This window comes from Eucyclogobius newberryi, unplaced genomic scaffold (genome assembly GCF_026437365.1).
Source record: "Eucyclogobius newberryi isolate DKJ021-1_F unplaced genomic scaffold, fEucNew1.0.hap1 SCAF_3, whole genome shotgun sequence".
Lineage (NCBI taxonomy): Eukaryota > Metazoa > Chordata > Actinopteri > Gobiiformes > Gobiidae > Eucyclogobius > Eucyclogobius newberryi.
This window is the reverse complement of record NW_027315945.1, coordinates 8,969,906-8,986,054: the sequence shown is the minus strand read 5'-3', so window position 1 is coordinate 8,986,054 and position 16,149 is coordinate 8,969,906. Positions and strand designations below refer to the sequence as shown.

Here is a 16,149-nt window from a genome sequence, read left to right as displayed (position 1 = left end):
TTCGGTGCAACATAAAACAATGAACAATGATAAACAATTTACATATGTAGTGCAGAAAGTGAACAGTGCAGTGAGTGATTCAATTAGGGTTAAAGTGACAGTGTTTAAGAAGTGTTCATGAGTCCAACGGCAGAGGGAAAGTTCTTGTGGCGGGAGGTTCTGGTCAGGATGGACCGTAGCCTCCTGCCTGACGGGCTCACATAGTCCATGTCCAGGGTGAGATCCGACCTGTTACAAAAATGCGATCCTACATCCTACACAAAACACCTTTGCAATGTTTCAATTGGTCCAAAACGGACTAATTCAGTCCTTATGGGTGTAAAACAAAAACATCTGCATGTCCCTAAACATATTTCGTGCTCTGAAAATAATCCATCCATACATTGCTCTGTCGTTGCAGAAGTTAGCTGCAAACGCTGTCGACCTGCTCAAATCCCTCTTACTTTTCCTTCTGAGATATGTTTTGGTTTCATTGTATATATTATAATTTAAAAAACAATCCTACAAAACATGTTTTCTAGTAGTTTAAACAGTAGTAGTAGAAGTGCAACAGCCTCCCCTATTGTTTACATCACCAACCGGCACCTATTTTAAGAAATATAACCTGAAAAAATTGTGCCAGTTTTCCAGACCAAGAAAACCAAAAACTTTGCAGCGTTGTTGTATATATTATTATTATTATGAATAGACTTTTACTACCTTGTCACAGTAAACATAGCACTTGGTCTTTATTTTCCATTTTTACGGTGATCTGTGTGTTTCAAACCACAATGCAAAGGGAATACATATTATATGAATGTGAATATATTTAGTGTGTTTACCTTGGTGTGGTATTTGCAATCATTGTGGCTTTCAGGTACAGCCTTAGACTACATCTTTTTGGCTGTGATTACAGAACTTAAAATGCCTTGGAAATTGATTTGAAGCCAAGCGTGGGAACCCTGGTCAGCCTCAGCATTCAGAATCATACCAGTTAAACAACCGCTGCATTGTCTCTAATTAGCGGCTCAAAGCAAGTCTAAAAGCACAGGTTAAAACAGCACCCCCTCATGTTTTATGTAAATGAGTTTCACTGCAAGAAAAGATTCTCTTCTAAACTCGGTAAAATAACAATAACAAAATTATATTCATTATTCTACAAAAAATGTGTTTGCAGCAGTCCTCCATAGGGTTTTCCCTTTCAAATAAAAAAATAGCCTTAACATTTTAAAATAATAGTAAAAAAATACTCATACAAAGACTAGTGAATAATGCTAAATTATACAAATATTTCAATTTAAAAGCAATATAGTTGCAATAATGCATAGACTTTTACATGTATACATTTTGTACATTGGGAGGAGAAATGAGTAGCCAATGTAAAAAATATATATTGTCAATGTTCACAAAGTCCATGACAATTTCACTATAGCTTAGCTTGATGTAAAATCTGCAGCATTGTGGGCTTGGCTGGACTTTAATACTTTATTACTACACATTCGTCCCATTCTCACTTCAGATCCAAACATATTTTCAGTCTCTATTTAACTGTTTTTGCACCGATTAGTGGAAACGTATATGTGGCAGATTTGTTATTTATCACATGATTCTAAAGATGGTGCGATTCGAAGATGAAATGTTACAAAAATAGGTCTTCAAAGTGGTCTGTGTTGTTAGATTGCATCCTGTTGCTACGCATAGGTTTAGATGACTGTTGAGAGCAAATCTAGTCAGATCAAAACCCTGTAAAACATTTGAAATTGCAAAACAAACGTGGTAAATTGGTCGCTGTGCCTGGGTGGTACAAACATGAAGCTGAAGCGAGTGTATTAGAACTGCACATAAAAACAGTTGAACAAGTCCCTAAAATATATTATAATATAGTTTAAAGCTGCTCTATTTCTTTTTCTTTGTTCATTAAACTGGACACATATATCTAAACTTCCAAACAAACTGAACGATCAAAATAACAAAATCAGCTTTGGATCAGGAGAAGGCAGAAGCTCAAGCTTGTCATGCCTATGCCCATCTTCAAAACCAAAGGCAACCAAATGGCACATTACTGGGCATAAAAGAAACAAAACATTACCCGCAATCACTCAAATTATCACACACTGTTAATATTATTAAATTATATGATATTATGATTATTACAATTATCTTTAAAATATTCCTGCTCTGCACAAGAGAAGTAGCTTGTTTTAGGTCATAGCTCAGAGATTGAGCGATTTCACCCTGTTTAAATGTGTACATGCACTTAGCCGTACTCAAGTTGACCAAGTCGTAGAACTTCAAAATATTTGATTGGACGAACAATTATATGAATTGTTGTTGTTGAATTGTAATAGTTTTTATATATGCAGTTTGCAATCTATGAACACTCCGAAAAATGTATGTAATTTACTCATTTTACTTTCATTTTCATTAATTTTAATCTTTATATAATTATCTTCTCTCTTTGTCACTGAATACCAGAAAAGTAGTTTTGCCTGGATTCAATGACAATGGATTATAACATACTAATAATAATACTGTGAAACAGAACCAACTTTTTGGAGTATTAATTTTCTTGAAATTAAAACTAATTATTTGGAACATGGAAAATAAACTAATTCTATCAAGCATACACATTAACTTGATTAAGATCCTCAACTCATGTATTTTATCTAGATTAGATGGGTATTAAATTTAGCAGGACATTGTTTTGAGTGCACGCAGACAAAGCATAGCATCTACTTACAGCCTTTTATGATATTAAAGCATCTCCTCATGCCAAGACTGGAATGACTTTGATTTCATGTACACAATAAGACACCACACTTTTCGCTTCTCTCCCCTGCTGCTTTCATTTAGTTCCAATCCATCCTTGCCCTCCTTTTAACTCTGACTCATTCTGTCTACCGACGCCATCATGAGCTATACTTTGGCTCCAGCGACAAAAGCTCAGAACAAATAAATAAGCAGCTTGTCCAGAGTCAGAGCGAGAGAGGGGTGGAGCATAATGGAAACAGGAGAGCGGGAGTCAGAGGAGCTCGCCAGAGATGCTGATAACACTCAATAAACTCACCCAAAAGGCCCCAGAGGTCTGTTCTTCTGAGGATATGTGACAAAGATATTCAGGAAGCAGGAGTCCCAAACTGTTATACAAAGTGTCAATGGGTGGTAAGAATTATGATGACTAAATGGATTTTGACTAAATGGATTTTGGAAAACCAGCTAAATTAAAGGACACATTATGCCAAGTCTTTGTTATATAATAATATATTCTTTCCTAATCTACAACATAGTTGTATTTAATTACGTTCACACTTGCTCTGAACCTCAAAAAAACAGAATTGTGACATCATAAATTGAAAGTCCTTGAATCATCACCACACACATCATGAGCATTTCTGCCTCAAATCTTTTTCCTTACAACTACCTTAGCAAGTAAGCATGTCACCTGGACATGCAAATTCAACAATTCGTCAAATAATTTTGAATAGACCCTTCTAGTGTTTGTAAACTGTATGCCTGTTTTCGGTGGGAGAGTTAAAAAATCCCAAACTATGAAAAACAAAGACTGTTTTAGCAGCTGACACACTTGAGTAACACGAGTCTCGTTAGAAAATATTACCACATATAGCACTGTCCTACAACCAATATAACTACTGATATATTTAGTAATGTAAAAAAACTTATTGGCAGCTGATTATAAAAAGTGAGTCAGGATCTAGTCATATTAAATTGCATTTATTATGGTGGAATTTACAGTAATTCTGCCTCTTAACAGTGAAATTTAAAGTCTGAAAGTTTGTTAGACTTAGACTAGAGAAGTGAATTTACGAGCCTGCTGTGAGCCTAATTAATGTGTGTGCGTTGCAGTAATTAATATGCCTAAATTCCAACCATTAACCCCTCTCTTCGTGGCTGATTTACATGTCAATGTGAATCCAATAAACACAGATACAGCCATAATCACTTTACAGAAACCAATGAGAGAACAGAGGCAATGTTTAAAAATATTGTATTTGCATTTCACAAGCTAAGCGCTAACTAAAGTGAATAAAATAATCTAAGAAGCATCAAAATGGACACATTTACAACACTCACTGCTCAGAGAGGCCGCCTCAGATCACAACTCTTCACAAAGATTTATTTTAATCCTGACTCTAAACTGATTGTCCGTAGTGAATATAATCAGCATGTTGTTGATGATAACAGCAGTAGCAGCGTGTGTGCTAATGTTAGCTGACCAGAATCTTGTCTCTTTCTTCACAATGACACTTTGAAAAAAAATAAGTCCCATGTTGTCACTGGTGTGATCTGTGCTGAAGTTCACGTTTATTCTGTAGTTAGTAGCTGAGTTCAGAGTACGGTATTCAAATCCAGCGCTGCCTCAGTCAGAGGCATGAATGGTCAGAGCGCACGCAAACGTCACTCTGGAGCTGCATTCAGCTGCACTACAGCATCTCAGACAATATTGGGGCACTAATCTGTTTGTTAATTGGCTGAAATTGTTGTGTTTTAGAGAGACTATGCTTTAAAATGTTGTATGATGCGCAGGTGGAATATTGACCATTTGACAGAGTTTGGTCAGCCAATAATAATCAAATACAAAACCAAATCAACATCAAAATCAACAAATTAGTTTCCACAGTCATGTCATAATAATAGTTTTTATTTTGCTGCCTCATTAAAATGAAGGGAATATAATGTTTGTATCAGTACCAGTCTGTGTAGCCATTCAAAACTGCAAGATTTTACCAAACTAAACAAAACTAAAAAATGCTGGACTATGTAATTTTTATAGTTGTCTTAGTATGTTGCCCTTTCCCTTTATGTTTTCTGGCTTTGATTTTGACTAAAAGCTATAGATTTTTAGATATTGTACGCACTCACTTCCTTTCCAAGCGAATTGCGTTACCATAAGCACACACATATCCACAGTGTCACATTTCCATCCATTGTCTCGCTCAACCATGTCCAAATCCTAACTTTGCTGTGAAATGTCCTCTCCACGTGGGCTGCTGCATCACATTATGTAAAGACCGGAGAAATTTAAAATACACCCACCAGTGCGACATAAGAACCTGGTTTAGCGAAACACACTCCCTACCTGCCCTCCACCTTCTCCTCTCCATGGACCAGAAACCAGACTAGGAGCTAATTTAGCAGAGCTCTAGGAGATGGCTCTAATGGAATCCACCACATACTTCCGACTCATTAGAACACTCCAGGACAGTTAGCCTGGAGTGAACCTGGGCTGAACCTGGCTAACTGAAAGAGCTGACGTCATTGAGACAAGTTATTTATACATCAGTTGACCGTAGCAACAGACAGTTAAGCCTGTAGACGTTTATAGAGTGGAAATGCTCAAAGTAGACTCGTGAAAGCAGGTTTCAAGATGTTAAGCGACAGGGGACTTATTCTTTATGATGTAGGAGTGGGTTTCATTGTTTTCTTTTTTTGATTAAAACACGCAGCTGACAATTGCAGGACTGTTTTGAAGTATCCAGTGACACATAGGAGTATTTCCGCTTTAACTAAAAAGCTTAAAACAATAGTTTGCATTCACATGACATCACAACATTCTACAATCCCTGTAGTTTAGAACTGAGCTGAGAGGTTCTCTCTGTTCACATGAAACAGAAAGCAGCACAAAGTTCAACATCTTCAATCATTTATTGGATAGCTTCACAAAGTGGTGACATTATTCAACCCTAAAGTTTAATACGCCTTAATAGAAATGTAAACATTTTTGAGCTAGCCCCAAACAAATTAAGTTTCAACATTTGTGGATCAAAAGTTTGAACATATCTTTTTTAAATCAATTAGTTACCCAAATAAATTATGACTACATCAAATTCTAGAACATGAATGTATGCAATTGTTTATTAAGCCTGAACTATGGCTTTGTTGTGAACTGTGAGATGAGAAGATGGAGAGACGATATTTCTGCTGCTGCGGTGGAGATGGATGGAGGAAGGCTTTCACAGAACTCAAAGGGAAGGATTATGAAAGTCGGAGCATGAATGTTTAAATGATAGATTTGAGAGATAATTGGTTGAGTGACAAAGGAGGCAGGCTGTGATTGGCTGACAGCAACAGGCTGGTGACAGTAGGTAGGACTATCTTCCTTTGAGTTACCGTAACTACAAAAGGGATACTACTTTTCACTGACAGCCAATGAAATCAAACTGTTAGATCAATATATAATCATGAATCTATGCTTTGGCTTTTTTTTGCAATCTGTTGAGACAAAACCTCCTTTCTCTAGTTTACCCAAGCCCCATGTCAACACAAATATGTCATATTCTCAAATTAAATGACTTTTGGCACTCAAACAGTTATGTAAACCTTGCAGAGACATGTGGCTTCAGGGTCCCTGCCTCATCAGTGGTACGGACACACCATTCTGGGGTTAATTAGTACACTGTAAGAAGTATTTCTGTAAAATTACTGCAGAAAAGTACTGGCAGAGAATAACTAGGATATTCTCTGTAATGCTTTTCCAAGTGTCCTGTTAAAATTGGATGCTGTGAATGTATGGTTTTGATTAAAACATTTCTTAAGGCAAAAAATGGAAAGGGTTATTTTTAATTTAACACTTTCCCGTCCAAATGACGGTCACTTCTGTATTTAACATGTGAATATTATTCCTCCCTTCCTACATCCTAAAACATTAGAATTACTTTCACATGCCCTGTTCTGCAGAAAACAAACTCATCCAGCAAACCTATTTGAGCAAATTTGATTCTTGAAAGGATCATTTTCATTAAATAAGCTAAAAGCTCACACACAAAATTCTGAAAAATCTGAATAAAATGTTTTTTAAATGTTTTTGAAGTTGACTGACGGCATATGTTGAACCCAGTGTTCTTAAATGGACATTTTTAAGCTTATAGAATGAAAGAAGATTGAAAAAGAGATGGGATGAAAAAAACACATTTGTATTCAAAGATGATGATTCTATGGGAATATTCTTCCAATTGAATATAAATGACTTATTTTGCTTTTAACAATTTTAAAACCTTTTCAAAACTTGTTATCATTATAGAGCTTTTTAGTCGAATTGACACTTTTTCACAATGCCCACTATTAAAAGCAGTTTTATCTATTTATCCAGTTATTATTTATTAACTTCATCCCATTAAGATCAAGACCTCTTTTTCAAGGATGACTTGGCACCATTCCTGTTGTCTTTTTTTATTTTTATTATAGGATCAGGATTTAATGACTTGTGTGTCAAGTTCTTAAAAAAAACGTATCACTACTGCTAAGCTGCCCAAAAGTTTTAATTTCCAAATATAGCAACATGAAAAAAAACACTTCATTAATGTAATGCAAATCTCAGTAAACATCCCGACAAGTTCTTCATCCGTTGACATTCCCACCTGTTGGCTCTATTTTTAGCCGCGCATGCACATCCCCGTGTGCCGCGCTGAGGCCGAGACCGTATCACAGCTGCCAGAGAGCAGCCGAGTGTCTGGCTGTCACTCACCCTCGCTCTCCCATCCCGCTTTGCTCCCCCTTCACTTTGAAGACACGCTCTCCTTCATCGGTGCGTCCTGATTGGCTTCCAGTGCCTCTGTAGCCTGTCACCGCTTTATTTTGTGTCCTCCAACGCCGTCTCAGCACACGCCGCTGATCTCCTCTTCTCTTCTTTCTTCAGTCCATCTGTCGCTCGCTCTACCTTTTTGGCAAACTCGGAGATGGCTATATTAAGCTTCCACCGAAAAAAAAACAAGTATAATGTGACAAAAGTAAAATGAACAATGCAGAGCCAAGCTGCGTTCAAGGCCAGAGAAATGTTGTACATGGAATAAAGTTTTGATGGGAGTCAAGGAATGTGCAGCGTTTCAACAGTGAAGTGTTGTCACTCCTCGTTGGCAAAAAATGCAATCGGAAACGTTGGTTCACTCCGTAAACCAAAAAAGAGTAACAATTTGCACAATAGTAATTAAATATCCCAACTTTTATTCTAAAACTTTATACCGAGGTTAGTGTGCAACTACTGTATTTCAAACACACACTTCATCAACCGTATTCATTATTTATAAGACTTTGAATGCAGAAAAGAAATAAACACGCACTGTTTTTGGCTGCTCTTGTTGATTTGTCAGGTCAAACTCACACGCCCCCAGGTCATTGCTTACTCTCATATTATGTACTATTATAATATGGAAATAACTATTTAATCTAGGTGCCAATCATGTGTACAAGTATATAACAACATTTTAAGAATTAAAAAGAGTTAAGAGTTAAAAATGTTTCAGAAAATCTAAGTTGATCTTTTTCCTTCTACCCTTGCAAAATACATATCCTCTTCTTCTTTGTTCTCTTTTTTTATTGTTAAGGCCATTATATGGTTTGTTAGTTGGAGGACAGTTAAGAAGAGTAGCAATTATACCACAACTGTTACCTATAATGAAAAAATGAGATGAGAAATAAGAAGAAAATCTCATTTAGTCTTTGTTGGCATTTAACTTGCCAGTTGTTTGTCATGGACAAGCCCAGTGATAGAAATGTTCTCCTGCCAAGACATTAGCATTATTTTACATCTTCTACATTTGTTGTATTGTTATTGACCTTTAAACATGTGCTTGTGCCTTTGCTTTTACATCTCATGTTTTAGAACTTACAATAGTGTATATATCGAGAATCACTCATTATTTTCTATCAGTCAGGCATTCCCTCATAAGGAATTGGTGTTAGCACTCTATCTACTGGCAGCTGCAGGAATTACCATGGGGAAATATCAACGCACGCTTGCCCCAACGCGCTAATGTTTGTAGAACTTGTGTGCTTAATTGTAATGGACTTTGATGGCAGAAATGCTTAGAACAAGTCTGAAGATGATGTTTGCACTTAAGTACGGAACAGGAGCCCTTCAGATCTCAGTGTTTCATTAGGTACAAAGATAGAGGACCTTGTAAACAGGATTCATGAAACGTGTGATTGACCCCAAATACAACTCCAGGTATGTTTTTGATGAGGGTTAAAAGCTAAAAGAAAAATATGTTTTCTACCTTAAACTTTTTCCCTGCCCTCCAATAAAAGTCTAATCATACATTTATGCTTCCATTTGTAAGTGTCATTTTGAGAGGGTTTTACCAATGAAAAGATTTTTAGTTCCGAATTGTTAATCGGCAACACATTTTTCATCAGTCTGAATCCCATTCATAAGCTTTATTGACTGTTGTGTGAGCCAGATATTTCAATTTCCCTCAAAAGAGTGAAGAGGTGTTCCGTGGCTCTTGTGCGCCCCCTGGCAGACCTTTGCAGTGATGACTCACAGTATCAGTTACAGTGGCGGTTCAATATGCCCTGCTCTACTAAGATTGAGCCGTACGCTGAGTTGGACAGACATGTTGTGACAGGTCCGTTTGCCTCCTCACCTTCCCTGCAGGAACTCATGACTCTGCGCCCTCTAACCAGTAGGCGACTCTGCCAGGCCCCTATGAGTCACCGTCACTGAGAGAGGGAGAGGAGCATTTCAGGATATAGTAGGCCAATTTTCCAGTCCGAGGAAATGTATGGAAATATTAGACAGAAGCCAAGTCTGCGGGAAATCTAGGAGTGTCCAGGAAAGTATTTATAGACCAAGATGATGTTAATGGAAGCTTTTGGTGTAGCCTATGAGTACATAATAATTAGCAAGATTCAATATAATACACAGCTACATGGCAAGTTTATTCTTGTAGTTTTTTTTTGCAATGTACATTTCTTTAAACATATGGAATAATCTGAATTCAGAATCTCCAAATAAGCCACTGCATTATATTGGCGCAACTCTTAAGTTTTTTCTAAATGGTCTTTGTTTATGGACTTTGAATCACAATTAAAACTTGTGTCATTTCTGCATTGTTAAAGGAGCTAGGGCTTGTTTGTTTACTTTTTAAATTTGATTTAATTTTATTTAATTTGGTTTGCTACATTATGAGGAGTCAATTCAAGTCCTACAACACTTACAGTTTACATAATGTTGCTCACGTCATTGTGATCTTAACTTTGCTTACAACCAAAATTGAAATAGTTTGTTGCATATTATTTAATATTTAACAACATTCTAATCTCACTTGTTGCGACTGAATATTTTTTAAATGACCTTTTTCTTCCTTTTTTCCCATTTGCTACTACACTTCCAACACAACAATGCAGAAGCTATAGACACTTAAAAAGGTAAACATTTATCTTATCTGATTGGTTTCTCAAAAAAGATGCATACCCTTATCAAAAACGACCTCACAACATACTCAACCCTCTACAGAGCTTGGGACTATCATAGACTTTTCAGTTAGCCTGATGTATTTACTGTATGTATTTACCAGTGGTGATGCAGCAGTTTATCGGGTTTTCCACCTCTCTTTTCTTTATTTTGTAACATTTGCTATTCACAATAGCTTCATAAATTGGTGCTACTATTCTGTGATTGTCAGTTGAAAGGAAATTTGTGAAGTTTAAATGTTTCTTCCAAAAACAATAAATCTCCCGTAGAGTTATATAGGCCCCTTTCCTTCATCTGAAATTATGACATAAAATTTAGAATGTGAATGTAACCTATTAACATAGCTATTGTTAGTGTCTCCTTTGCTGCTGCGTGACCCAAACACTCAATTAAAAAGAAAAGAGAAACTGTGCACACACATCACCGTCTGCACCAGCGCTAACTGCCTCCCCCGTGGTGCTCACAATTATGATTTACAGCTTTTTAATGTGGTCATAAGTTGAAGCACTCATTTAGACTAAATGATTCCGAATGAAAGATTTTTAATTGGAAACTCTATTTGAGGCCTTAATGTTGGAGAAATGTACGGCCCACTGTTCAGACATGACGAATTGAAGGAAAAGTCTTGCTTAGTAGAACACAAAGTTTGTTATCTGCACATCAGTGTGGAGCTTCCTGAGGACTAAAGGCATCCATCACCACAGACTGATGAAGCTCATTTAGCTCTAATTCCCTTTTATCTCACAACCTGCTCATAATAACACTGTCAGAATACAACCGTAGAGGCGGCTGCAGAATGACTAGCACGTTGTGCCTTTTTGTTAAACTTCTATTAACTTTGATGGAAGTGTGCGTTGATTTGAATAACAGCAGTGTGCCTAGTTTATTATGTATGGTTATTAAAGTACAAAGGGAACATGGAAAGGTTTAATCTGGCTACACTCTGAGAAGGAGGTCAAAAAGTCTGGTCTTGGAAACTTTCACACGGCCACATCATTTTTTGACTTTGTTTTTATTTGGACTGGACAATTAGATGTGATATTTTTCCCTATGTTTTTAAACCTTTTGTTCATACACCACATCCAGGTAGGGATGTCAAGATTATTCTGTTAATTGTTAATTATGTTATTATGAGTTATTTCCCATTTGAACATTACAAGTTCCGACTTCAGAGCCTTCCAGATTCCAACAATATGGCTAATGCTATACCGTAGGCTAAATAAATGTAAATGTTATACACATGTCTGTAACATTTGAAATAACAGAATACTGTCAGATTGAATGTGTAACAGATGTCCGTAGCAATGAATCTGTCAGGTTTAATAGACTCAACCAGCAACAAATGCTCCTTACTGTTAACAACTTTTGACCTTATTCCGCCCCGCCCACTTTTTCCTCTTTTTTTTCCACGGATCAGCACTTTGGTTGTAATCTCACTTCCGTTCTAGCCGGAACTCTATTTTAAAGTGAGAACGAGGGAAAAGTCTCGCCGCTAAAACGATAAAGATTGATTTGTGTAAAATGTCAAATGTTCGTTTGACCAAGTCAACAATGCATCGTGGTGGCCCGAAAACGGCTTTTTAGTCAGTGTGGAACTTATTTTCTCTCAAGGTCGGCAGCTCTACAAATATAAGGCAGCGACTTGCCAGATGGCTGAAGTCTGAATGAAGGAAAGGAAGCTACATGAATGAGCGGTGAAACAACTTAAACTGTGTGACCAATTGACACAATTAAATTATCTTTTGCTATGAAACATACCTGAATGAACAAATATACAGGCAAATGTTTATATTGTTTATGTGGAGATTAAGCTCTCAGATCCACCTTTTGGGACCATTGATATAATTTGTAAATTTATTGCATATATGAATTCACCAGTAGAAATTACCAGTTGAAGTAGCGTTTTAAAATATATTTTTTAAGTCGGAGATTAAAAAAAGTCCTATTTACCGCTTTTCTGGAACTTTCCTGAAGAAATTAAAATTGTGAGAATTTCTGAACCAAGAGGAAGTGCTTTATTCAACCTAGACTCCAACAAAGTAAACAAGAAAAAAGTGCTTTTGATCTGGCTGTTTGTAACATTAACGTTTCCGGTTGGTTGATCATACATGTATCACCATTTTAGTTTCCACATTTCATAATCAATCTCTAGTCTCAGATATGTCCTGTAAAAACAACAAAACTTCTCATTATAAAATGTTACAAACTCCATTCACACATGTTTTGTTTGTGCTCTCTCATGCATGGCCCTTTGCTTTGCCTCTCCTCTCCTTCTGATCACCTCCACACTCCTCTCGCTGTCGACAGGCCTTGACACCACAGATGGCAGCAGGCGTCCACAAACCAGCTCTGATTAGGCAAGGTGGCAGCTTTCCGTCCGCCCTGCCTTTCACGCCATTAGGCGAAATGACTGCTTGGGTCACAGCATTCAAGGACGTCTCCATGCTAGATTTACCGCAGCTTAATAACCCAGTGTTTTGCCTCAGCTCTCTGCTAGGCTTCATTTCCTCTGCATGTGACAGGCTGATTGGAGCGTGTGGGCCTAGGTTTCTCTCTCTGATCAGATACCAATGTTATTTTTGGCTCGGGCATCACAACCAGGTGCTCCTGCTGTGATGTTGGGGTTCAGAATAGTGAGGTGTGTGGAAATGACATTCGCCACTCACTGCTCCTTCTCCTATCAAAATTGAAAGGCCTCGCTCTTCAGAGCAGATCTGTGAGACCGGGGAGCACTTGGCCTCTGACGCCCACAAGACCAAAGACGCCCCTGAAAGAAAGCTCTGTAGATTTGGGAGCAGTGAGTAAAGGAGCCAGAACGCAGTACAAACGCCTGCTGCATGCTGCGAGTGCACAGTGCAGGCCTGTTCAAAGCCTGTCAGTCCCAGCTGCTGTCTGACCTATATTAGCTCTGTTTCCCTTAACTGAAGCTCTGTTGTCTGTGTGTTACAGGTGTGAGGCGCCCCCCTGAGGTGGAGAAGACCAACCACAGCGTCCACTACACGCTGCTGATTGCCTGTGTATTGGTGGCCTTCGTCCTGGGAGCGTTTCTCTCTGGTTTTCTGGTCTCCTGTTACTGTAACCACACGGGGCACAAGACCAAGAAGCTGGCCAAAGATCCTGAAGCCCCCATTCCACATGCCCTGTCGTTGCGCAGTCTGGCCAAGCTCAATGGCCTACTGGACAGCCAGGGCAAAGATGACAAGATGGAGGTGTCCTCTCCAAAGATTTACAACTCTCTCTTTGGCAACAGCAAAGAACACCACCTGCCTCGCAGGAATGGCCACCATGCAGTTACTATGGGAGACCTGATGCACTCGCACCACCACCACCTGCACCATTCCTCTGAGCTGTCAGGCCTGCCCACGCCAGACTCCACTCCCGAGCTGCCCATCAAGAGCATGAAGGCCTTCAAGAACCAGTGGGAGAAGAACCAGAACTGCAACAACGCCAAAGACAAGTGTGGTTTGTCCAGGCCCAGCTCGGCCATGCTCCCCCAGCAGGTCTTCTCCTACTCCCACGGCCTGTCCAACGGCCTGCACCTTGAGGAGCGCAAGATCCACAACGTGGAGAGGGTGCTGTCCCAACCATACTCCGGCTACCCTCAGAAAGTCATGGAGGTCACCTCTTTGGATGAACTGCTCAAGCATATCCACGAGGGGAGCAGCAGCAGCAAGCCCACGCAGCTCATGAGCCCCTCCAGCCTGATGGCCAGTGGAGGAGCTGGTCAGCTGGCCTTCTCCAACCGGATCCAGCCCCACATCCCCGAGACAGAGTCTGCTCCATACTACAGCTCATCTACACTGCCCCGGGACAGCCTGACCAGGCGCATGGACGTACCCCCTGACATCCCCCCAAACCACCAGTCCACCCTAGAGCGCAGGCACTCCTCCCAGAGGCACTCACTGCTCACTGCAGCCAGCAAGATGGTCGCTAACGGAGGAGGAGTAATTCCACGCCAGCCCAGCTTTAGCCAAAGGAACGGGGGACCTCACCAGCCCCCGCTACATTTGGCCCGAATGAACTCCACAGGCAGTGGCTGCGAGGTCCACTATCCACTAATCCCCAACGGATACCTGTCCCGCCAGCACAGCTACACCGGAGAGCAGGACATGTCCCACAGAGGGGCCATAGTGCGCAGGGCCTCGTCCCTCAAACCAGACACTCCTCCTAAGCCCCTGTTCATCCCGGCCTCCTCGCCAGTCAACCAGCCGGGCAAGTTCAACTACTGAGGACTAGACCAGGACTAGGACTCACTGTTGTAGAGGAATGGACCTGACTCCTGATCAGACCTGAGGCCCCCTGGTGGTCATGTGACTACAGCGTCACTGTGGACAAGCCTCAGCTGAACATACCTCCTCTTGTTTGTCCAGCAAATATCTTGTACCATATTGGTATTGCTGAGCTACTTGCTTTACTACAGACTGCTGACTTGGATGGCGCCATGCCACCTTTTTTAAACTGCCAACGTTGTGTGTGGATTTACTAAACCACTTGAGTTTGGAGGAGGAAGCAGAAGAACTTTGTGTTGAAGACTTCAAATCCAGGATCCTGCACCGCTTGGATACATGCTTTTGCTTAACCTTTTCTGATGTAGTGTTGGAGAAGCCCCGCCCACCTCTGATGTGTTCTATTATGCATGTGTGTGTATATATGTGTGTGTTTAGAGCCACACCGTATATGTATACATATACATATGCAGTCTGTGCAAGTCGTGATCCAGTCCGAGTCCCCTGAGTAGTTAGACCTTATAAATAATCTCTCGTCTTTGGGCATATCAAACTCTCCCCTGAACAAATTGAAGGTAGGGCCTCCAGTTCATGCACTCCTTTTGCCAAATTGTCTTTCGGTAAAACCCTGGATGTGGCACTGAGGAGCAGGTCAGAGTAGATCCTCTCTCTGCAGTGTCAGGTCAGGACTAGGCCGAGGAAATGGGTTTATGTGAGGCGTGTGTCACATGGTGCTCCATGATTGTGTGGGATAAACATTGGTGTGAGCTGTGAGAGGAGGCGGCGCGCTCTTCCACAGCAGCACGCCCGATGGACTGCCAGTCTACTTATTCACTTTGTGTGCTATTGGTTGTAAATAAAGGAATAACTACTAGCCAAATCTCTGTATGTGTAAATGTGTGCCTTATTTAAGACGGTGTGGACGGGGGAGGGGCGATGCAAGGGGCTCCAGTGTTACCCATTGTCTGTTGCTTTGTCTTTTACTTTATTTTTTTACGCTTATAAATGTGTCATAGGAAAGTGAAGGGTTTCATTCTACTCCTGTTTTAGCCATATCCAAATGTCACTTTTCCTCACTGTGAGTATGTTACATATCAGTATGAGATAACAGTATTTGACTACACACGTGTTAGTTGTTTTGGAATGAAGCCCTTCATGTGTGTAATGTTCTGTCCACGTCCCTGAAGGGTGAAGACGCTGGACTCTTTGGGAAATCTATACAAAACAGAACACATTTTATCTTATCTTTAACTGACTCACAATTTCTGGTCGCTTTATCTTTGTTTTTTCAGTAACATCTAGCATCTGGCAGTGAAACGTGTTTAGTGATGACTGGGTAACATAATGTTTTCTTTATTCATTTTGTATTCGACAGAACAGCAAACTGAAAAAACATTCACAAAATTGCACGTGTGCTGCAGACTAACCGCTAGGCCACCTCATACTGCTGTAATCCATTTTTGTATTTTTATTGAGTAGTAACACTTATTACAAAATAATGCTAATTTCAGAAAATACTATTTACAGTGAATGTTGCTTTATCAAATATATAATGGAAAAAATCATACTGTATGTTTGCTCCACACGTTTCTCAAAGAGCTTCATTACATTTGCCCTTAAGTCACTCACTCACTCATACACGCTTTGTTATTTAGGAAGTAATAGTCAAAATGAATTTAAAGGACACATAGGCATCATTTGTACTGTTATTGGCTTGAGAACCTTTTTTTTGGC

General features: G+C 39.6%; 1 protein-coding gene across 2 annotated transcripts in view; it reads left to right on the top strand.

Annotated features, from left to right (window-relative positions):
• Positions 1 to 15,299, top strand: part of sema6cb (semaphorin 6Cb) — a 289,021-nt gene extending 273,722 nt beyond the window's left edge. For both annotated transcript variants that reach the window (XM_072461463.1, XM_072461462.1), the window contains one exon: positions 13,139 to 15,299. In XM_072461463.1, the coding sequence (XP_072317564.1) occupies positions 13,139 to 14,418 (1,280 nt within the window). In that variant the 3' untranslated portion in view covers positions 14,419 to 15,299. The remainder of the gene's footprint in view (positions 1 to 13,138) is intronic.
• Positions 15,300 to 16,149: the final 850 nt, after the last annotated feature.